Raw genomic sequence first — 23,085 nt, 5'->3', positions numbered from 1 at the left:
TTCTCATTAGTCAGGAAACTCATTTACTTCACAGCTCCCCTGAGTCTTTATCCTAAGGACACTTTCATCCATCGCCACAGTCCAGAAAGAGAGTCTCATTTTCCTACTCAAGTAAGAGAGAAGGAATAGCTGACCAAGAAAAAAAAAATGCAAGCAAAAGTCTGTTTCAAACTTTTCCACCCCCCCACCAAAAAAAAAGAAAAAACCAAGAGAAGGTGGTTCTACATCTGATATAGTTCTCGTTTTTTTGCTTAACATTCAATTCAACAACAGAACGTACGCCCAAACTTGAGTTTCATTTTGCAACTTGAGTTGCATGGCTTCTACTGGGAGGACAGAGCCTGTGCACCATTGATTTGGCTCTTGTCCTTTTCCAATCTTCCTCTCACTTTATTTTTCCTTTCACTTCTGGGAGTTCTCTGAGAAGTTAACTTGTATACTCTACCCCGAACCCTTCTCATCCCACCTGGGGTTTTCTTGCTTTCAGAATTCTTTTTTGTTTTAATAAAGAGATGCTATAGAACCCAAGATAAAAAGCAAGAGGGGGTGGGGCAGGCATCTTTTCAAACAGAGGCCACTGCTTCCTGGATGTTTTCTCTTTATCCAGTAAGATTGGGGTATTGCTTGCTTGCTGATCTTCCAAAGCTGATGGCTGTAACACGTTCTGCACCTTGAAATGGCAAGTTTGAGTACCAGGAGAGGGGGAACAGGGACTGCCCTGGTGGCTCACTGGTAAAGAATCTGCCTGCCAATGCCAGGGACCCAGGTTCGATCACTGGGTCGGGAAGATCCCCTGGAGAAGGAAATGGCAACCCTCTCCAGTATTCTTGCCTGGGAAATCCCATGGACAAAGAGCCTGAAGGGCTACAGTCCATGGGGTCTCAAAGGGTCAGACATGACCGAGCGACTAAACAGCAACAACCTCAAGAGGGGAGCAGTTTTGATAAGAGTTTTCATATTGAGAAGGCACCTGGGGAGGTTGTTTATCCTCTTTGACTGATGAACCCTCCACTTCCTTCTCTAAATGTGAAAAGGCAAAATCGTATAAGGCCTGGGCCCCAGCTAGACCTGCAATAACTGTTTGTGTCTCTCTTAAAACACAGAGGCCCTCCTTGCATCTCCCATGTAGCAGCAAGCTGGCTTGAGGCGAGCCCTGATAACCAATTATAACTTTTTTAAAAATCATTTAAAAAATAGTTAATTCCTTGGCTCCCTTCACCTGGTAATTACAAATCAGATGCTATCGTTATCTTGAAGCTGCCACAATTAGTTCTCATGTCCTGACCTCTGTACACTGAAAATATGTCATTATTTGAGGCAGTCGGATCTGGTCTCTTCGAGTAAGTGACCTACATAGAATAGATAAACTGCAGGAGAAAATTAGGTGTTACCCAGATGGAAAGTGTACAGTGAATGTCACTTATTAGCATGAATCATCTCGAAGAGTTGCAACAGTGGGCTGTGCACTTCAGAGGGATGTAGAGAAAGAAAACTTGGTTATGAGGCAGGGGCGTGCGTGAGAAAAAAGCGGACATGCCCCCGAGGACACCTTGCCACCTTCATCCACGGCCATCAATCTGAGCTGTAAAGTTTGAAGATAGGTTTTCTAACCTTAAAACAATGCAGCCTGCCTGACTTTAGGTGGTGGTAAGCAAGCAGAATTAATTGCTGTGTGAACAATTTCCTAAGCATTGTTAATTGCGTTTCCTGTGGTTAATTGTTTCTCCCATCCCCGCATCATACTAGGAACCTTTCGCTGTCAACAGCCCTTTCTCTCCCACGGTGCTGGAAACATAGCAACGGCATCAACCTGTGTCCGGTGGAAATGCCAGACAGACGCGGGGTGGTTATTGTCTGGGTGAGAACTATGCAGGGAAGGGAGCTCCTTGTGTTTTTGCAAAGGAAGCATTTCTTAGATCCGGACTTCGAAAGGATGCAGGTGTGTGGGACTTGCCTTTCGTGCGCCTCAGTAAAAAGAGCTGTAAAAAGAGCTTACTGAGAACCATCAGATGTAGGTGGGCATTGAGTTTGCTCAATGACCTGGGACGTGGGGAGTTGGCACCAATAGAACAACAAGGACGACAAGAAGGAAGTGTGTATCTGGAGGCTTGAGGCATGCCTAGGAGTGAGGCAAGAGTTTTGCAACTGTGCTTGTTTGCTTAGCAAAGAGGCAGTGTTCCAAACTGTCTCATTCTGTACTCTGGGGAGGTGTGGGAGTGAGGCAAGTGGGAGGGATTTTAGAGGGAAAGACAGAGAATTGTCATCGTACTTTTTCTAGAGAAGGACCCCATTCCACTGCTACCCCCTGGCTTTTTCCACCATAGGCAGAAAGGTACTCAATGATCAGGAGGAGGGCTGGGAGGGAAAACTATCTTTAAAGTTTGAAATAGTCTGGGAAGTGGGCTTTTCCCGTGGGCCAGTGCTACTGCCAACCAGGAGACGTGGGTTCAATGGCTGGGTTGGGAAGATCCCCTGGAGAAGGAAATGGCAATCCGCTCCAGTACACTTGCCTGGAGCATCCCATGGGCAGAGGAGCCTGCTGGGCTACAGTCCTGGGGTGAAAAAAGAGTTGGACATGACTTAGTGACTAAACAACAGCAACAAGGAATACTGCAGCTACTTGGGGCTACATGGGTATTTCAGCACAGGTGTAGTCTCAGCTGAACCAGACCAGAAGTCTGGTCCTACTTGGGGAGCCTCAATTTAAAACAGGCTTCGATTTTGAGCAGTTTGGGGGAAAACTATCCTTGTCAATGCCCCTGGACCACCAGTCTATAAACAACCCTGTCCAGAGAGGAGGAAAGGCCCAGAGGGGTAGAGAATACCCTTCACAGTGAGTCCAAAGGGGCATGTTCCCCTTTGCGGGGGCGCTTTTGGAAGGTCTGGGCTGTGTTTCCTCCCTTCTCCTCCGCCCAACCATCAGGGATGCTGTCCCACTATCAGCAAGGCTGTTTCCTTTCCACTGGAGGAGGAAACCCAGCCCGCCCAGACCTACTTGCTTTCTGTATTTAGCTAATCCCTGTGGCCTGGGGCAAGCCATTTTTGAACTGCAGCTTCCTTCAAAGGCAGCCGCTTGGAAAAAGCACCTGGCCCTCCCCCTTGACATTTGCATTGCTGAATTATCTATTCATATTTTCATTACTTTGTCTCTCCTGCAGCAATGCATCTGCTCGGACTCAATTGGCAACTCCAGCCGGCAGATGGACACACCTTTAACAATGGGATAAGGACCGGCTTACCAGGAAGCGATGATGTGGCAACAATGCCATCTGGAGGCAAAGGTGAGGTTACAGTTGCGGCTTGCCCTCTTGAGGTCACAGGAAAAGTCAGAGCTCCCCCGCCCCCTGGTTCAGGTTTTCTGATCCAAATCTTGGAAGGTATGCAAAAAAGGAGAAAAGGGGAGGAAAAAGAACTGCCCTTTCCAGGTGCCCCTGTTCCAAGCTGTCTGCTGTCCCTGTCTGTGAGCTGGGTTTGGCTGGAGCCGCTGGGAGCTGGCAAGGTGCCGGCTCAGAGCTATGTGCATACCTAAGCTATCTGCAGCGACCGGCACGCTCTGCAGCTACTTGAAAGCATCTCAAGGCCGGGGCAGCAGCAGCAGCAGCAAACAGCAGCAGCTGGGGCAGCAGCAGCAGCACCAGCAGGAGGAAGTCCTGCCTGATGGGGAAAGCTGAGACCAGCAGGCGGCACATGCCGCTAGACGGGAGCCTCTCCCGAGGGGAGAGATACAGCTTCCCCTGGGAGGAAGTGCCGCCTGGCAAGGCATGAAAGGGAAGGACCCGGAGCGGTTCCATTTCGGGAGAGAAGAGAAAGGAGTTTTGACAACTTGGGAACAAAGCTTCTCTTGGCAGAACATCGAAGGGGGACAATAGGAATGTTTATGAAAGCAATCAGGCAACTGTATTTTTGCAGGAAAAAAAAAAATATGTGCTAACAAGGTGCTAAGAAGGAGGAGAGAAAACAGAACGGTGGGGAAGTGGGACTGTGGGGCAATTAAAGGACAACAATGGCTCAGTGGTAAAGAATCTTCCTGCAGTGCAGGAGCCGGAAGAGGTAGGAAGTGTGGGTTCGATCCCTGGGTCTGGAAGACTCCCTGGAAGATGGTATGACAGCCCACTCCAGTATTCTTGCCTGGAGAATCCTATGGACAGAGGAGCCTGGCAGACTACAGCCCATAGGGTCCCAAAAGGTCGGCCACGACTAAAGTGACTTAGCATGTATGCAGGGCAGCCAATGGCTCTATGAGGTGGGTTAGCATGTGGGTGAGGGGAGAAAGATGCTTGAGTCAGGGCAGAAATCAGGAAGGGAAGAGGTTGCCTGGAAGGGTTATCCAAACACAGAATTTATCACTCTGCCTCTTAGCTCACAAGGCAGTTCACTCCACATTTTAAAAATACCCTGGAGAGATATTTCAATGATGGGAAGGGAGACATTTATTGGGCACCTATTGTGTGCTAGGTTTAATGCAGTATGACTTCAATAACTCTAAAGGGATCAAATTTATCTCGGAGAAACAGACCCAGGATGTTTTAGAAATTTACCCCAGGACTTCCCTGGCAGTCCAGTGGTTAGAGGTCCACGCTTCCACTGCAGGGGGCACAGGTCTGATCCCTGGTTGGGGAAATTGAGATCCCGCATGCTGCATGGTGCAGCAAAAAGAGAGAGAGAGAGAAAAGAAAACGAATTTACCCCACATCAAACAAGTAAGCAGGTACAAATTTGAACTCAGGTCTCTGTCATGTGCATCTTTAGGGGAGTTGTTGGGGTTTCCTGAGATGAGGCATTTTCCGCAAAGAAGATTCCAGATTCTAGACTCATGTATACCTCACATAGAGGTATACATTAGTCATCTCTGAGATGCTAATGTTGCTTAAATTTCTCTCTCTGAAGCTGTCCTACTGCTTCAGGTGTGACTTTTTCATCTTTTGATCCAGGCTTGAAGAATCACTCTCCTCATCTATCCTAATCAAAACACTGAATTACCTCTAAGTAAGCATGAAAAAGTTTTATCTGAGGATGAAATTATGTACTTTCCATTATCCGGTGACTAAAACCAGACCTGAAAATGAACAGTATATTTTGTCTTCACTGACCCAAAAGCCAGGAGCCAAATTTCTTGGCCCCAGATTTGTAGTCTGCTCTCCTCTCGGACTTGACACCACCCATAAATGTAACTTGAGTTCCCTTTAGTGCAGTGGTTCTCAGCTGCAGTGTCTTTGCCCCCTAGGGATATATCTGACAAAGTCCGGAGACTTTTTTGATTGTCACTTTTAAAAGAGATGCAACTGGCATCTAAATAGCCTGCAGTGCAGAGGAACGCCTCCCACAGTGAGGAATCTTTCTATCCAAAATGTCCATGACGCTGCTTTTTGAGAAATATTGCTTTTGGGAGATTTTGTTATGTCTGATCCACAAATGTCCTTTATTCTCCAAATCAGCACCCCTTCCTTTGAAAAGAGTGCAGAATATACATTGAAAAGTGAATATGCATATATTTTGCACAGGATATATTTTGTGTATGCATACGTACTGAGGTTATACACACTTTTAAAATAGCAGTTTTCACAAAAGGAAATCCCCAGTAGGCATTAACTTCCATAGATGAAGGTCCGCCTCTTCTCCCAGTGTGGTTAAGCTTTGTTTCCAACCCCCACCCGACTTGAGCCTCCCACACCAGCAGGACAGAAGGTTCCCTGAAGAGAACAACTCCTAAGAGTATGATGTCTCTAAATGAACAAAGGAACATTTTTCACAGTGTCTCAGAAAAGACCAGAATGTTCCCCCTCAGATGTAACCTGCTTTTGAAAACATTGTGCGAGTCCCATAACATCACACACAAAAGAATATTTTCCAAGTGAGTTCTGAGACGGCAAAGGGGTTGCCAAATCATTGTCCAGTGGTTTTTGAAATAATTACTTATTTTTGGCTACGCTGGGCCTTGGTTGCTGCATGTGGGCTTTCTCTAGTTGCGGCAAGCAGGGGCGACTCTTCATTGAGGTGTGCGGGCTTCCCATTGCTGCGGCTTCTCTCGTTGCAGAGCGCAGGCTCTAGGCACCCAGGCATCAGTAGCTGTGGCACATGGGTTCTGTGTTGTGGCTCGTGAGCCTTAGTTGCTCCACCACGTGTGGAATCTTCCCAGACCAGGAATGGAACCCCTATTCCCTGCATTGGCACACAGATTCTTATCTACTGGTACCAGGGAAGTCCCTGACCAGTGAATTTTGTCAAGAGAACTCTTATGATAAAGTCTGAGCATTTCAAGTTGCTTAAAGCTGAGATAAAACTCAGAACACCTTCTTCTGAACACCACAACAGTACTTTCCCTGTGACCAAAGAGATCACCTCTCTTCCTAAGTTGAAAAGTTTCGTTTTAAAATCGACTCAGAAGGTTTACATTTTCACATACCTGCCTAACACTTTCGAAAGGCAGTGACCCTGGGTTTGAATTTCTTTACTCAGTGGCCCACCTCCTCTGCACTCACCAATTCTATACATTTAGATAACCTGAATCAATTCCAATCGACTACTTCTCCAGTGTTTTCAAAGAGACAATCAAGATATATTGGCAATAAGTTAATTAAATACCACCCCCTCTGTTTTTTTGTGCTATACGATAATCCTTCACTCCGATAATGTTTTCATCAAAATCCACCACACATTGCCAGGGAGGTTAATCTTATTAAGCAATTACTGAGTAAGTATCCAGCAGACACAAATTAAAATGTAAGCAAAACACAGGCATGTGAGTCCCATCTAAGATGGCACATTGATAGAGATTTCATTACCTGGTCTTCAGGAGTGTTTACATTGCTCAAATTTGGCAAGGAGTCTAATAGACAGGGCAGCCTACACAGTCAGATATGTTAGTGGAAGCAAAGCACTTGATTAATTAGTTGGGAGAGTATATGTTCTTTGGGCTTTGTCTCCCCTTTTCCATTTGTTGTTGTTCATGGTTCTTTTTTTTTTTTTCCTCCATTCTCTCTTTCAATTAAACCTTAATGTGGTTGATTTGGGTGTTGGATTTCACATCAAGGAAAGGGAGCCCACAGACTGCCAGAATCACTCACCATCTCGAGTGTATTTCTATGTTAAAAGGAATGAACTCATACATCTTCATTACAAGAGCACGGAGCACTTTTTCTATGGATCTGGGATGAGATAAGCCTGGAGAACAAAGATTCCATACAGTGTTCTGACCTGGTCAGATAGCATAAGGGAATCCAGTTTGATTGGCCAGGCCCAGAGGCAAAGTGTACGAGAAGTTTTAAAGGGCACATCATATGTAGCCAATTTGTGCACTGATCTTAAGAAAGAATAAACTCCCAAATAGAATTCCATGGACCATTCTCAAAACCTATCACCCATCTTACATTCAGGGCATCCTCTAGATCCGGGGTCAGCAAACTGTATCTCATGGACCCCATCTGGCCAGCCGTCTGTTTTTTCAAGTAAAGCTTTATTGGAATCCAGCCATGTTATTCACTGTCCCTGGCTGCTTTTGCTCTGGAGCAGTGGAGTTAAAGTAGGTGCCGCTAAGCTTAGATGGCCTGAAAAACCTAAAATATTTACTATCTGGCCCCTTACAGAAAATGTTGGTGACTGCTCTTGATCATGTACAAACCCATTTCTACTTTCCTTGGACTTGCCTGTAACTAAGAACTGTAAGAGACTAGGGAGAAAGACCAAACACCAATATATCAGTTTTTCCTTCGTGACCGAGAGTTGGGTTTAATATAGTCTTGGTGACTTTGCATTGACAAATGCTCTGTAATATAGGGCCCTGGGGTTGGTCTCACGGGCTACAAACACCAGCTCCATCACTTGGCAGCTGTGTGAATGCAAACAGGTCATTTGCCCTCCCTCGGCCTCTTGGACCATCATCTGTAGAAAGGTACCCCCTCATAAGCTTGCTGTCCAGCATAAATGAGATGTCACTTATACAACACGGTATATGATGTCAGACGCTAATAAGAGATCCATGAATATTTGTTGTTGTTCCTGACATCATCATAATGTCTCCCAGTCAGTCCATTTAACAAGCCTCCACGGACTGCCAACTTCTTATGAGGTGCTGTATTTCCCAAAGGCAAAGGCTGCCTTCAGAATGTCAAGGTAGACAATCCTGCCACTTTATCTTTTTCTTTATCTTCTAAGAATTGGGACAAACCATAATGAGGACTTCTTAACTAGATGCTTGATGAGGTCAGTAGGAAGCAGGACTTCCCGTTCCAAAGGACCAACATGCAAAAACAAGCTGGCCAGCTCCTCATCGCGTTATTTGTCTCACTGCAGCTTGAGTTCCATCACTGCCAGCCTGTCTGTTTTAAGCCCCACCATTCTCGGTTTATAACTCAGCTGTAAACATTTATTTGTGCCTGGAGCACATTTCTTTCCTACCCTTTGAAAAAAAAAATTCAGAATTTCCAGATGGTATGCAAGTTGGAAAAAAATGGCAAAGACTGTTATTCTGTTTAGAAACATGTTTTTCTACACTTGCCCTTTCAGCAAAAACTTCATAATGATTTTTACTAGTTGGCTTAATGTATGGTACTAGGAGCCAGATTAGCAGGGAGGTTGCTAATTCTTCCTCTGGCTCTCGTCAGCCTCTCAATGAACACAGCCCAGGGTTCCAAAATGATCACTTCCCTACATGGAGCTTTTTCAAAGTCGGTGAAGTTCCCAGAAGGGCAAGGGGTCATTATGTTTGAGACAGTCATTATAGAATTGCACCTCTACTGGCAGATATAATACCCACAGCCTACACAGCAATGCAACAACTCCCTTCATTTTGGAGGCCATGCCATTCTACCATTGTTACAGAAGGGTACCACTTAGTGCATCCAACTGCTGGATTTCAGCTTCTGACTGCCACCTACATCCTGTTCCAAGTTGCATACTCCCTGTTGTACATAGCATCATCATGCATGCATGTGTACTAAGTCGCTTCAGTTGTGTCCGACTCTGTGTGACCCCATGGACTCTAACCTGCCTGGCTCCTCTGTTCAGCCTGCCAGGCTTCTCTGTCCATAGGATTCTCCAGGCAAGAACACTGGAGTGGGTTGCCATGCCCTTCTCCAGGGGATCTTCCCGACCCAGGGATCGAACCATCATCTTTTATGTCTCCTGCATTGGCGGGTGGGTTCTTTACCACCAACACCACCTTGGAAGCCCATCATGCCTTGACATAGGTATTAATAAGGAGATCCAGTTTCCCTCCCTGCTGCATTTGCCCTGAAATTTCATTGGCACGTTTCTCTTTCAGAGAGACCTGCACACCCAGAGCTTGATCTCTGCTTGGTACATGTCTTTTTGTATCTCTTATACTTAGCCCAGGGTCCAAAATGCAGTCAGCATAGTGGTTACATATGTGGGTTGCAGGATCGGTCAGACATGGTTTCTGATCCAAGCTCCAGCAAGCACTTAAGACCTGTGTGACCCTGAGCAAGTCGCTTTACTTCCGTGGTCCTCTGGTCTAAAAAAAATAAAATAAACCATAAAGGAACTGGAAGATTCCATGGTGAGTTGTAACTCCATCCATTTTAGCCACTATAAGTAAGACTAATGAACTGAACTACATATTAATACAGAAGCATATTCACCTGAACAATTAGATGTATAAGTATCTGTTAACACCCTGAGTGGCAGAGAGTTGGCCGTTGTTGTCTAAGATTGAGGTTTCGAAAGATGCAAAAGCCACGTGTAGTTCCTCATGCTGAAGGATTTTATAAAAATCACTGTTGCTGTGTGATGTTCTAAAAACTATCACGGGAGTAGTGGACGCTCAGGATGGAAGTCTGTTCCCAAGGATTAGCCAGCCAAGAGCAGCGGGCAGGCTTCCAGGCTGCTGCTGACTCAGACAAGCTGGTGAATCTAATGTCCTTAGGTGGATCTTTTCACCTATCTCTTGGTTAAACAGAACCTGCAGATGGTTGTCCTGCTTCCCAAATAAATGGAAACGAGGTGTAATGACTGAAGCAATATTCTGAATTCCACTTTATTTGCGATAGATAAAAATATGTGAGGCAGAATAATCTGCAAGGCAGATTTATGCCAAGGTGCCTCCAGAGTTCAGTTCAAGTTTAGGAAGTATTAATATGAGGCTTCATTTTCCTGGTATGACTGTGAGTCCATTCCCTTTATCACTTGTTTGGGGAATAGTCTCGCTGTTTCCATAAATGAATTACGGCAACATTTTCTGAAATGATTAGCTTCTAATGGGGCTACGGACGGCTGTCGTTTTGCTCAACATCAGTCTTATTTAACTGGCTGGAATTTTAGGTACATGTGTCTGAAGTAGGCAGTCGCTTCACATTTCTATGAGCAATCTTCCGTGGAAGTTATAGAGGTAGACTGTCCTGTGAAATTGATCATTAGAGTGTTGCCTCTCAAATCCCAGAAATCTCATCTTTAAGCTGGAGGTGAACCAGCCAGAACCAATGTGTCTTAAGCATCTGCTTCGTAGGGCAAAATGATCATCATCTCCACTTTTCAGTGGGCAGCTTGTAGATAGGAAGAAAAGCTGGTCATGGAAGCTGCAGCTCTGGCAGTCGCAGGCTGGACTGCATGGTGTTTGCCAGGACCCCACCCTCGGTCCTTACCAGGAGCCCAAGGACGGTGGTGGACTCTCACAGAATGATTACAGAATGGTGTTCAATTCCCCTGTGCTTGATGCTGTCCATGGGACCCTGATTTCAGGCTGCCTAGATAACGGGAATGACAGACACCCCAACTTTAATGTTGACCAGAGATTACCTAGCACTGCAGTTGATGCCTGATAGTTGTTGCATGAATACATGAGTGAATGACCCACCTGACATTACTTGGTACCTTCAAGAATCATTGTTAAATAAAGATACAACTGCTTTTCAGTTGTCCACCTAAGCAGCTAGAGTCTCCATCAACACCTGTAGTTTGGGATTAATAGACATTGCTTTTTCCGGCCATCCCACTTTAATTTATGCCATAAGTTTCCCCCAGGTCTGCAGACATATTGACCACTCATTGTATATTGATTTCAGCTGCTCTGAAAAGTGCCTTTCTCTTTATGGCCCAGTCCCAGCCCCAGCCCTAGGCCCTCTGTCAATGTGGTGCATATGTACAATGGGATATTATTCAACCATAAAAAGGAGTGAAATTGGGTCACTTGCAGAGGTGTGAATGAATCTAGAGTCTGTCATACAAAGTGAAGACAGTCAGAAAGAGAAAAACCAATATCATGTATTAATGCATAAATGTGGAATCTAGAAAAATGGTACAGATGACCCTATTTGCAGAGCAGAAATGGAGATGCAGATACTGAGAACAGGCTTGTGGACACAGCAGGGGGAAGAGAGGATGGGATGAACTGAGAGAGGAGCATTGACATGTATACACAGCCGTGTGTAAAATAGCTGCTGAATAGCACGGGGAGCTCAGCTCTGTGCTCTGTGATGAACGAGAGGGGTGGAATGGAGCAGGTTGGCGGTGGGCCAGAGGAAGGGGATGTATGTATACATATAGCTGAGTCACTTCATTGTACAACATTGTAAAGCAACTACTGCTGCTGTTCAGTCGCTAAGTCATGTGTGACTCTTTGTGACCCCATGGACTATAGCATGCCAGGCCTCCCTGTCCGCCATCTCCCAGAGTTTGTTCAGACTCAGGTCCATTGAGTCAGCGATAGCATCCAACCATCTCATCCTCTGTTGCACCATTCTCCTCTTGCCCTCAATTCTTCCCAGCATCAGGGTCTTTTCCAGTGAGTCAGCTTTTTGCATCAGGTGGCCAAAATATTGGAGCTTCAGCATCAGTCCTTCCAATGAATACTCAGGGTCGATCTCCTTTAAGATTGACTGGTTGGATCTCCTTGCAGTCCACAGGACTCTCAAGAATCTTCTCTAGCACCACAATTCAAAAATATCAATTCTTCGGTGCTCAGCCTTCTTTATGGTTCAACTCTCACATCTGTATACGACTACTGGAAACTATACACCAGTTTAAAACAAAATAGTGCCTACACTATGCAGCTGATATCATAAATTAGACCACTACACATTTATCCTCCAGATCTGTGATAAATAGTTACAGATGTTTTAAGGTAGCGCAACAGATAGAAAGATATAGAAGCACCTAAAAGTCAGGTCCTATCTATGTTACTCTGATAAATCCTCAGAAGCAACCCCATTATACAACCTCAGATGAGTAGACAGACTTGGAGAAGGGGAGGGATCAGCCCAAAGGCATGCAGCTAGTAGTTGTCAGAGCTGGGATTCAAACCCAGGGCTGACCAGCTCCACATGTAACATTGCCCCCTGATAGCTTAGAACTTCTCAGTACGTGGACACCCATCTTGGAGGTAAAGAAAGTGTTCGTTGCTCAGTAGTGTCCGACTTTGCGATCCCATGGACTGTAGCCTGCCAGGCTCTTCTGTCCATGGGATTCTTAAGGCAAGAACATTGGAGTGGGTTGCCATTTCATTCTCCAGGGGATCTTTCTGACCCAGGGATCAAACCCAAGTGTCCAGCATTGCAGGCAGCATGTTTACCATCTGAGCCACCATTTCTCTGGAGGTAAAGCTGGAAACGGTAATTATGTTGTTTCCTTGTTGAGTGTCTCTCAGTGGCATCCTCTTAGGGATTAGCCATACTTCTGATCCTGGAACAGCTGGCACGGCTCCAGGAGCCCACGTTCAGATCCTTGTTTGTGGGACTGGGAGCCTGGTTCGGGCTGCTGGCCCCTTTGACCTCAGAGGCTAGCACAGACTTTCCAGACAGCAGACCAGGGATTTGACCCTCAGGGATGGAGTCACTGGGATGGTTCCTCACATCGGCAATAGTATACAAAAGCCATCTTTCCTTTTTATCTCTTGAGTGGCAGTATTGGTGTATTTTTCTTCCTTTTTATTATTTTTAAAATTATCCAAGTTATGTGCATTCATTTTAAAGATTCTTTTAAGTATGCAGAGTCTTTTTTTTTTCCGTTGGTTATAAAGACTATTTGGTGTAACAATTGGCAAATTTGAATAAGATCTATAAATATATGTGTTTAATTGTATCAGTGTTATTTTTCTATTTTTGATAACTGCACTATGGTTCTGAAAAAGAATGCCCTTGTTTTTAGGAGAAACACATGGAGATATTTAGAGGAGTAACCTGTTTACAACTTAACTCTGAATGTTTCAGTAAAAAAAAAAAAACATATTTATATATAGAGAAAGCACGAGTGTGTATAATATTTTTGGAGTCTGGGTGAAGGAGATGCAAGGATCTTTGTACCAACTTTTGAAATTTTTCTATAAATCTGAAATTATTTCAAAATGAAAAATTTGGACTTCCCCCAATGGCTCAGTGGTAAAAGAATATACCTGCAATGCAGAAGACACTTAGGAGACCCAGGTGTGATCCGTGGGTTGGAAAGAGCCCCTGGAGAAGGAAATGGCACACCATTCCAGTATTCTTGCCTGGAAAATCCCATGGACAGAGGGGACTGGCGGGCTATACTCCATGGGGTCGCAAAGAGTCGGACATGAGTGAGCAACTAAACAACAACAACAACAAAAAAAACATATATATTTATATAGATATATATGGGGAAGTATATATATTAAAACTAAGATCGTGGCATCTGGTCCCATCACTTCATGGCAAATAGATGAGAAAACAATGGGAACAGTGACAGACTTTATTTTCTTGGGCTCCAAAGTCACTGCAGATGGTGACTGCAGCCATGAAATTAAAAGACGCTTGCTCCTTGGAAGAAAAGTTGTGACCAACCTAGAAAGTGAAAGCAAAAGTTGCTCCATCGTGTCCGACTCTTTGCGACCCCGTGGACTCATCATGGAATTCTCTAGGCCAGAATACTAGAGTGGGTAGCCTTTCCCTTCTCCAGGGAATCTTCCCAACCCAGGTCTCCCACGTTGCAGGTGGATTATTTACCAGCTGAGCCATAAGCGAAGCCCAAGAATACTGGAGTGGGTAGCCTATCCCTTTTCCAGGGGATCTTCTCAACCCAGGAATTGAACTGGGTCTCCCACATTGCGGGCAGATTCTTTACCAACTGAGCTATCCAACTTAGGCAGCATATTAAAAAGCAGAGACATTACTTTGCCAACAAAGGTCCATCTAGTCAAAGCTATGGTTTTTCCAGTAGTCATGTATGGATGTCAGAGTTGGACTATAAAGAAAGCTGAGCATCGAAGAATTGATGCTTTGACACTGTGGTGTTGAAGACTCTTGAGAGTCCTCTGGACTGCAAGGAGATCCAACTAGTCCATCCTAAAGGAGATCAGTCCTGAATATTCATTGGAAGAACTATGTTGGAGCTGAAACTCCAATACTTTGGCCACCTGATGCAAAGAACTGATTCATTGGAAAAGACCCTGATGCTGGGAAAGATTGAAGACAGGAGGAAAAGGGGACGACAGAGGATGAGTTGGTTGGATGGCATCACCAACTCAATCGACATGAGTTTGAGTAAGCTCTGGGAGTTGGTGATGGACAGGGAAGCCTGGCATGCTACAGTCCATGGGGTCACAAAGAGTTGGACACGACTGAGCAACTGAATTGAACTGATGGGGAAAAAGTGAAAACCCCTGTTTGCAAAAGCATACTTCAGTTTCGCATCTGAGAAGCTTACTTTGAAAGCAATCACTAGTTTGTTAAAAGGGATGTAACCGTCACTTTCTGATAACCCCTCCCCTGCAGACACCACACACTCGCCTTTGTAGCACAAAACAGGAGACAACCCTCCTGGCTCAGTCTGTAGACCACAGCAGGCTAGGGTGGAATGCACTTTAAGATATTTTGGGGTCATACCACTCTTATGTAAACAAGAACAATGAGCCCTGAGAGCTAATCTGCCGAGAACTAGCCACCTTCTTAATAGCAAGGATGGGAGGTCAACAAAATAATTCCTTTACACCCCTGTTCCTTCCACAAATGATTCAGAGGCATAAAGCATCAGGATGAGGACTCTCAACTTTGGGTTGTTAATCTAAGAACTTACCCACTAAACTCCAGCTTCCCTGGCTCATTGTTTTGTTTATAAGATTTTATATAAAAGATAAACTAAAATCTGACTCGTGATTTTTCAAAAGGATTCATAAAGAAATTTTGTTTAGACACTTTTGTTTTGTTTAGATACTTCTGTTTTGTTTAGATAAATGTCCCCAAGGAGCTTTGAAAAGAGAATTTTATTTTTTAAAAAAATCAGTTTCCATGCAACCTTTCAAAGTAAATCTTCCTTAAAGCTCTCATTTCACTCAGTATTCATAGGGATTAAGTTAAAATGCCCCATCAGATGGGCAGATAAGACTTGATTCAGTTCAATAGGCATTTATAGATTACCCGTGACTTGCCAGGTGCAAGCTGCTGAGAACCCAGAGATGAATTTGCGGCTCTGCCTGACCTCAGAGAGCACAGTGTCTAATAAGGAAGACTTAGGAAGGCCAACCTAGACAGCACATTAAAAAGCAGAGACATCACTTTGCCGACAAAGGTCCATCTAGTCAAAGCTGTGGTTTTTCCAGTAATCATGTACAGATGTGAGAGTTGGACCATAGAAAAGGTTTAGCACTGAAGAATCGGTGCTTTCGAATTGTGGTGCTAAGAGGACTCTTGAGAGACCCTTGAACAGCAAGGAGATCAAACCAGTCCATCCTAAAGGAAATCAACCCTGAATATTCAAAGCTCCAATACTTTGGTCACCTGATGCGAAGAGCCAACTCACTGGAAAAGATCCTGATGCTGGGAAAGGTTGAAGGCAGAAGGAGAAGGGGGTGACGGAGGATGAGATGGTTGGGTAGCATCACCAACTCGATGGACATGAGTTTGAGCGAGGTAGTGCTCAAGATAGCTCCAGGAGATAGTGAAGGACAGAGAAGCCTGGCAAGCTGCAGTCCCTGGGGTCGCAAAGAGTCAGACACAACTTAGAGACTGAATGACAACTAGGAAGGCAAACAAAATCAATGTAGTACCTAAAAACTGCTGCAGGAGAGTTAAGTGTAAATGCTACGGAGACAGAGAAAGAAGCTGTTTATCTGGTGGGAGGCAGGGTGTAAAGGACAAAAGAGCTTCAGTGTGCAGGTAAAGCTGACAGGATCTTTATTTCAGTGTTAACTCAAGAAAGCAGGTTTCTCAATAAAGTAATCTAATCAGAAAGATAGCCACACTGGCTCCTAGAAGGTCCCACCAAAAGTCAATAATGGAAACAGAGCCTGACTCCCGATTTTAAACTTGTTCCCATAGTTCTCTTGAGAGAGAGTTAGACTCTCCCTTCTCTCTTGATGGATAGATGAATAGGTAGGTAGGTAGATACGTGCATAATGTGTAAATATATACGTGCATGTCACATATATACACGTTGTTTCCTTTTGGAAATTCTTTACTCTGAAAAGAAAGACAGATGTTTTCCCTTATAGTTCCATTATAGTTTTTCATTCTTTTATTCAATTAATGTAACTAGCATTTATTTTATTATTAGTCTGCTCAGCACCTTCTTTGTGTACTTTCATTTGTTACTCTCACCCTATGAGATAGTTATTATTATCATTCCCATCTTAACAAAAAGACAGTGAAGGCCCAGAGAGGTTAAGCAGATTGGTGGAGGTCACACAGCAAGCAAGAACCAGAGCCAGGATTTGAACCCAATTCTGTCTGACCGCAAAACCTTTAGCACCAGGTACCCTGCCGCCTTTAGTGGATAGGGCATGGGGAGGGAGCATCTAGAACCCAGGGGTGGGTGGTGACTACTGAGAAAGCAGCCTGGTGCCACTGGTGGGAGCAGCAGTTACTGACATCAGTGTCCTGAAGTCAGGGTCGCATGAAAGGGAGACCCCCCTGCTTTCAGCCCTGAACCAAACCCCTGAGGCCCCTTTCAGCCACTCTTTGGAAACCAGCTCCCTCTGCCATCTCTGGCATCTTCACTTGGTTTGATATTATCAAAATCCGTTTAAGTTTCAGCAGCAGATTAGCAGGCTCGTGGGTGCCTATTTCCAGCTTCCTTTTCATATCCTGTCATTAACCCAGCAACCCCTGAAAGCCCAACAGACATGAGGGGAAGTTCATTTTATTAAGTGTAAAGATGAATAATTTCTTTAAAATTCTTTCATTTTTAATGCGTTTCTTTAACTTGTTGCCAAACTATGAATGATTGCTGGGCTTCCATGTGGTCTTTATAGAGGTTTGTAAACTGTTCTTCCCCACAGGTTTTTTGTTTTGTTTTGTTTTTTGCATGACTTCCTTACTGCATACTTTTTATTGTATCCTTCTTCCAAAAGGTCTTAACTGGGGGAGGGAAGCCCATCAAAAGCAGCATTTTTAAGTACAAATGTATTTCTAATTTATAATCATCAGAGCTTCTGATCAAGTGGTAATAAAAAGTGATTCCCCCTGGGTATGTCATTATGTCAGCAAAATAAACACCCCTCTGTTGAGTCTTGGTGGTGGTGGTAGTTTAGTTGCTAAACCAGGTCCAACTCTTGCAACCCCATGGACAGAGGACCCGACAGGCTACATACAGTCCATGGGGTTTTCCAGGCAAGAATACTGGAGTGAGTTGGCGTTTCCTTCTCCACTATTGAGTCTTAGATAATTTTTATTTAGTGCTTGTTTCATGCCAAAAAGTATTCTAAGAGCATAGATTAAGTCATTAAATTCTTTTAACAACCCTATGAAATAAATAGTAATAATGTCCCAATTGTGCAGGTGAGGGAACTGAGGCCCAGAGAAGGATACCCCTAGCAAGTGTCAAAGCTAGGATTTGAGCCAAGGTGGTCTCAGTCCAGAGTCTCTGCTCTTGGATGTGATGCAGGGTCCCTCCGACTCCACAGTCTGTTAGGCCACATGAAAATATTTGGGGAACATGTCATTGAGTCCCCATCTAAAGAGCTGAACCACAGGACTCACTAGTTTATTTTCTTCCTAACAGTGTTTTATGAGGGAAGCTTCCCAACTTCCTGTGGAAGCCCATTCCCTATTCTAGAGGTCAAGCATGTCCTCTTAAGGTCCAAACCAAGGTATCTCCTACTTTATTTGAAGCCCCTGTTTACTTTGTATTTGGTCCACTTATAAAGGGGAAAAAAATAACTTTACACCCTCAAGTCACTCTGCAGTTTCTCTTTTATGATTTAGATATAGAAAACCTTCAGGATCCAACAATGTCACCTCTCCGTTTTCCAGATGGAGAAGCTGTCATTTATGAGTCATTTATGAGTCTTGTCTTGACTGCAGTGGCCAGATAGTAACAGAGCGGGGTGGCTAAGTCACTAACCCTTCAGGCCAGTCTTCTGCAACTGCATGATCCCTCCTGACCATCCAGACCTTTTGCAATGGATTGTGACCAAGTACAGATGAATATATTCAGAGGAGTCCATGCATTACAGAATGCAGGAGGGAGCCTGCTTCCCTGCTTTGCCTTTCAGGCTGAAGTTTTCAGATCCACGAGGCCACCAAAGTGATCAATCGAAAAATGAAAAGACCCTCAAAACCCAAAATGTCTTCACTTCTTTCTGTATTTGATTTCAGCTGGTTTAGAAGATCTTAAGAAGATAGGAGATTGTGCTTTTATATTTCAAGTTTAGAATCCAATTGAAAGAATCACAAATGGCCTATCTGAAACCAGCTTCCTGTAAGGTTTTATTCCCATTTTAGAGAGGAGATTAATGAGGCTCTGGGAAATCAATTAACTTGCTCTTCTTGGGCAACTACTAGTAACTCCCAGCTTTTTCTTAATTCTATATTTGTAAAGCAAACTACCCTCTGAAGTGCGGGTGACCCTGGCTGGTTCATTGTTATTAAGAAATCTTCAATTTTCTGAAACTCCTATTACTAAAGTTCTGAAGGATGCTGAGTATGTGCAACCAGTGGTTTCTATGTAGGTGATTTCAAATAATGCAACAGAGATGCGCCAGTGTCAACATGCAAGGGGTGTGGTTTCCACGATTCTTAGCCCCTCCCTCAAGCAGGGAAGAAGAAGTGAAGAAGTGAACTCACTCGGTCATGTCCGACTCTGTGACGCCGTGGACTGTAGCCCACCAGGCTCCTCCATCCATGGAATTTTCCAGGCAAGCATACTGAAGTGGGTTGCCATTTCCTTCTCCAGGGGATCTTCCTGACCCAGGGACTGAAACCAGGTCTCCCACATTGCAGGCAGACACTTTACCTTCTGAGCCACCAGGGAAGCCGCTAGCGGCAGTATTGGGTCAGCCTGAGGGCAAGCCAGCCTTTTCTGTTCAGTTATTTTATTTACTTTGGACTGATTTTTATTCACTGATGTCTCTTTTTTTTTTTTCTTTTTTAATTTATGAGACTGTCAGAGTATATTGGACTTGTTTGTGGCTGGAAAGAATAATTAAAGGCTGCACGAATTACATTTCATGCCAAATTAACATCACTCTCCGCTCTCCTGCTGATGATTTAACATCCCAGTCACATTTGGGGTGCTGGAAGCTTTACATGTACTTGTCAGACTGTAACTCTTACGATAGTTGATCAGTAAAGAGCACTCACAGAAGTTCAGGAAGCATTGCGCCAGTGTTTCGGATGCCCTGGGGTATGCGTTTCTGTGTTTCTTATTTAAAACCGAAATGGTTTGTTTTGGTTTTCGCCTGCCCTGTTCTTTGCTGTCGCGCGCAGGCTTTCTGTCGTCTTCAGCAGGGGCCTCTCTCTAGTTGTGGTGCTCGGGCTTTACATTGCGGTGGCTTCTCTTGTTGCAGAAAACAGGTTCGGGGACACAGGCTTCAGTAGTTGCAGCACGTGGGCGCAGTAGTTGCGGCGCGCAGGCTCAGGGCTCCACAGTGAGTGGGATGCTCCCGGACCAGGTGTCAAATCTGTGTCCCTTGCATTGGCAGGCAGATTCTTAACCACCACGTGACCAGGGAAGTCCCCAAAATCTAAATGGTTTAAGCTCTGACCTGAAGAGAAATTTGCCATGAGTTTCATCTTTATATATATATATATATATGTATATGTATTTTTAAATCCTAGCATGTAATCAGTCGGAAATGTAGAGCCAAATAATGGGTACACGTGTCACCGACTTGATATTAATTCCTCTTTTCCAGTGCCCTGGTCCTTGAAGAACAGCAGCATAGACAGTGGTGAAGCAGAAGTTGGTCGGCGGGTGACCCAAGAAGTCCCACCAGGCGTGTTTTGGAGATCGCAGATTCACATCAGTCAACCCCAGTTCTTAAAGTTCAACATCTCCCTTGGGAAGGATGCTCTCTTCGGTGTTTACATAAGAAGAGGACTTCCACCGTCTCATGCCCAGGTAGGACCATGCTTGATATAGCCATGAGTTTAAAAAATACCACTGCACACCCACGGAGGCAGCTATAACGAAAGGACAGAAAATGACAAGTGTTGGTGGAGATGTGGAAAAATTGGAACCCTCATATGTGATTTGTGGGAATGTAAAATGGAGAGCCACTGTGGAAGGAATTCAATAGTTCTTCAAAAAGTTAAGCAAAGAATTACAGTATGACCCAGCAATTCCATTACTAGATATATTCCTACAGAGAACTGAAAAACTTTCTCATTTAAAAACATACATAAATGTTCATAGCAGCATTTATTCATAATAGCTCATAAGTGGAAACAACCCAGATGTCTATCAATTGGTGAATGGAGAAACAAAATGTAATCTCTCCATTCCATGGGACATGATTAAAACATAAAAGGGGATGGATTTTTTTTAATAAGAATGAAATATTGTTACATGGATGAATCTTGAAAATGTTTTGTTAAGTGAAAGAAGCCAGATACTGGGCTGGATGAAGCACAAGCTGGGATCAAGACTGCTGGGAGAAATATCAATAACCTCAGATATGGAGGTGACACCACCCTTATGGCAGAAAACGAAGAAGAACTAAAGAGCCTCTTGATAAAAGTGAAATAGATGGGGAAACAATGAAAACAATGACAGACTTTATTTTGGGGGGCTCCAAAATCACTGCAGATGGTGACTGCAGCCATGAAATTAAAAGATGGTTGCTCCTTGGAAGAAGAGCTATGATCCCAGCTTGTGCTTCATCCAGCCTAGTACATATGAGGTAGTCTGCATATAAATTAAATAAGCAGGGTGACAGTATACACCCTTGACGTACTCCTTTCACAGTTTTGAACCAGTCCGTTGTTCCATGTCCGGTTCTACCTGTTACTTCTTGACCTGCATACAGGTTTCTCAGGAGGCAAGTAAGGTGGTCTGTTATTGCCACCTCTTTAAGAATTTTCTACAGTTTGTCATGATCCACACTGTCAAAGGTTTCATTATGAAGCAGAAGTAGATGTTTTTCTGGAATTCTCTTACTTTTTCTGTGATCCAACGGATGTTGGGAATTTGATCTCTGGTTCTGCCTTTTCTAAATCCAGCTTGCACATCTGGAAGTTCTTGGTTTTTATACTGTTGAAGCCTAGCTTGAAGGATTTTGAGCCCTATCTTGTTAGCATGTGAAATGGGCACAATTGTGCAGTATTTAAATATTCTTTGGCACTGTCCTTTGAGATTGAAATGAAGACTAACCTTTTCTAGTCCTCTGGCCACTGCTGAGTTTTCCAAACTTGCTCAGTAGAGTACAGCACTTTAACAGCTTCATCTTTTAGGATTTGAAATAGCTCAGCTGAAATTCCATCACCTCCACTAGCTTTGTTCATATTGATGCTTCCTAAAGCCCACTAGACTTCACACTCTAGCTGAGTGACCACACTATTGTGGTTATCTGGATCATTAAGAGCTTTTTTGTACAGTTCTGTGTATTCTTGCTATCTCTTCTTAATATCTTCTGCTGTTAGGTCGATACCATTTCTGTCCTTTATTGTGCCCATCTTTGCATGAAATGTTCCCTCGGTATCTCTAATTTTCTTAAAGAAATCTCTAGTCTTTCTCATTCTATTATTTTCCTTATTTCTTTGCACTGTTCACTTAACAAATCTTTCTCATCACTTCTTGCTGTTCTTGGAACTCTGCATTTAAATAGGTATATCTTTCCTTTTCTCTTTCACGTCTCTTCTTTTCTCAGCTATTTGTAAAGCCTCCCCAGACAACAATTTTGCCTTGTTGCATTTCTCTTTCTTGGGTTTTGGTCACCGCCATATGACTCTATTTATGTTGTCTGGAAAATCCATAGAGACGAAAGGAGAAGGAAATGGCAGCCCACTCCAGTACTCTTGCCTGGAAAATCCCATGGACGGAGGAGCCTGGTAGGCTGCAGTCCATGGGGTCACTAGGAGTCGGATACGACTGAGCGACTTCACTATCACTTTTCACTTTCATGCATTGGAGAAGGAAATGGCAACCCACTCCAGTGTTCTTGCCTGGAGAATCCCAGGGACGGGGACACCTGGTGGGCTGCCATCTATGGGGTCACACAGAGTTGGACATGACTGAAGCGACTTAGCAGCATCAGCAGCAGCTAATAGCTATGGGCTATCTTTTCTGGGTGATGTAAGTGCTCTGAAATTAGACAGCAGTGATGGTTGTACAACACAGTGAATATACTAAAAACTGCCAAATTGTAAATGGTGAAGTTTATGTTATGGGAACTATTTCTCAAAAAAAAAAAAAAAATTGGTTATTTCCCTACCTGATGTAATTGGCTTATCCTGACTAGACCTTTGCTAATCATTGGGTACTTTTTGTTCAGGGATTTGGGTTATTTGTTAAAGCATCCCTAGGAGACAGCCCACTGTGTTTGACAGGAGTGATGTAACTTTCACCAAAATTCAGCAAACACTTTCCTGTGGCTTCTCTGTTCTTGTCGTACTGAGTTCCTTGGGAAGTGCTTGACACTGCAGAAGTGAGATTATTCCCTGCATTGGAAATGAAGAGATTGGATTATATTATGGATTTCATTATTTTTCTTCTCATCCCTCCTGGTAGAAATTTTCTTAAGCATCCCACTGGGGATACATTAACCCTCATCTAGTTTGGTTTGCTTTTCCAGTAAGATTTGTGTATCCTAAGGAAACCCAAGTAGTGTTTCCTGCCTTATTTGCTTTCAAATCCAACAAGTATATACAGAAGTCCATTAGGAAAATACACCAGTGGAGGGAAAAATACCCTTAACCACCCTTAATATCCAGTCAAAGCTAGCTTTTTAAAACATGCATTGGAGGG

General features: G+C 43.9%; 1 protein-coding gene across 6 annotated transcripts in view; it reads left to right on the top strand.

Annotated features, from left to right (window-relative positions):
* LOC108633191 (teneurin-2) overlaps nucleotides 1-23,085 on the top strand; it is a 755,039-nt gene that overhangs the window by 506,178 nt on the left and 225,776 nt on the right. For all 6 annotated transcript variants that reach the window (XM_018050074.1, XM_018050073.1, XM_018050072.1 and 3 more), the window contains 2 exons: nucleotides 3,159-3,281; nucleotides 20,036-20,241. In XM_018050074.1, the coding sequence (XP_017905563.1) occupies nucleotides 3,159-3,281; nucleotides 20,036-20,241 (329 nt within the window). The remainder of the gene's footprint in view (nucleotides 1-3,158; nucleotides 3,282-20,035; nucleotides 20,242-23,085) is intronic.

The sequence above is a fragment of the Capra hircus genome, chromosome 7 (assembly GCF_001704415.2).
Source record: "Capra hircus breed San Clemente chromosome 7, ASM170441v1, whole genome shotgun sequence".
NCBI classification, from domain to species: domain Eukaryota; kingdom Metazoa; phylum Chordata; class Mammalia; order Artiodactyla; family Bovidae; genus Capra; species Capra hircus.
The sequence above is the reverse complement of the archived record's forward strand: the minus strand, read 5'-3'. Positions and strand labels throughout refer to the sequence as shown.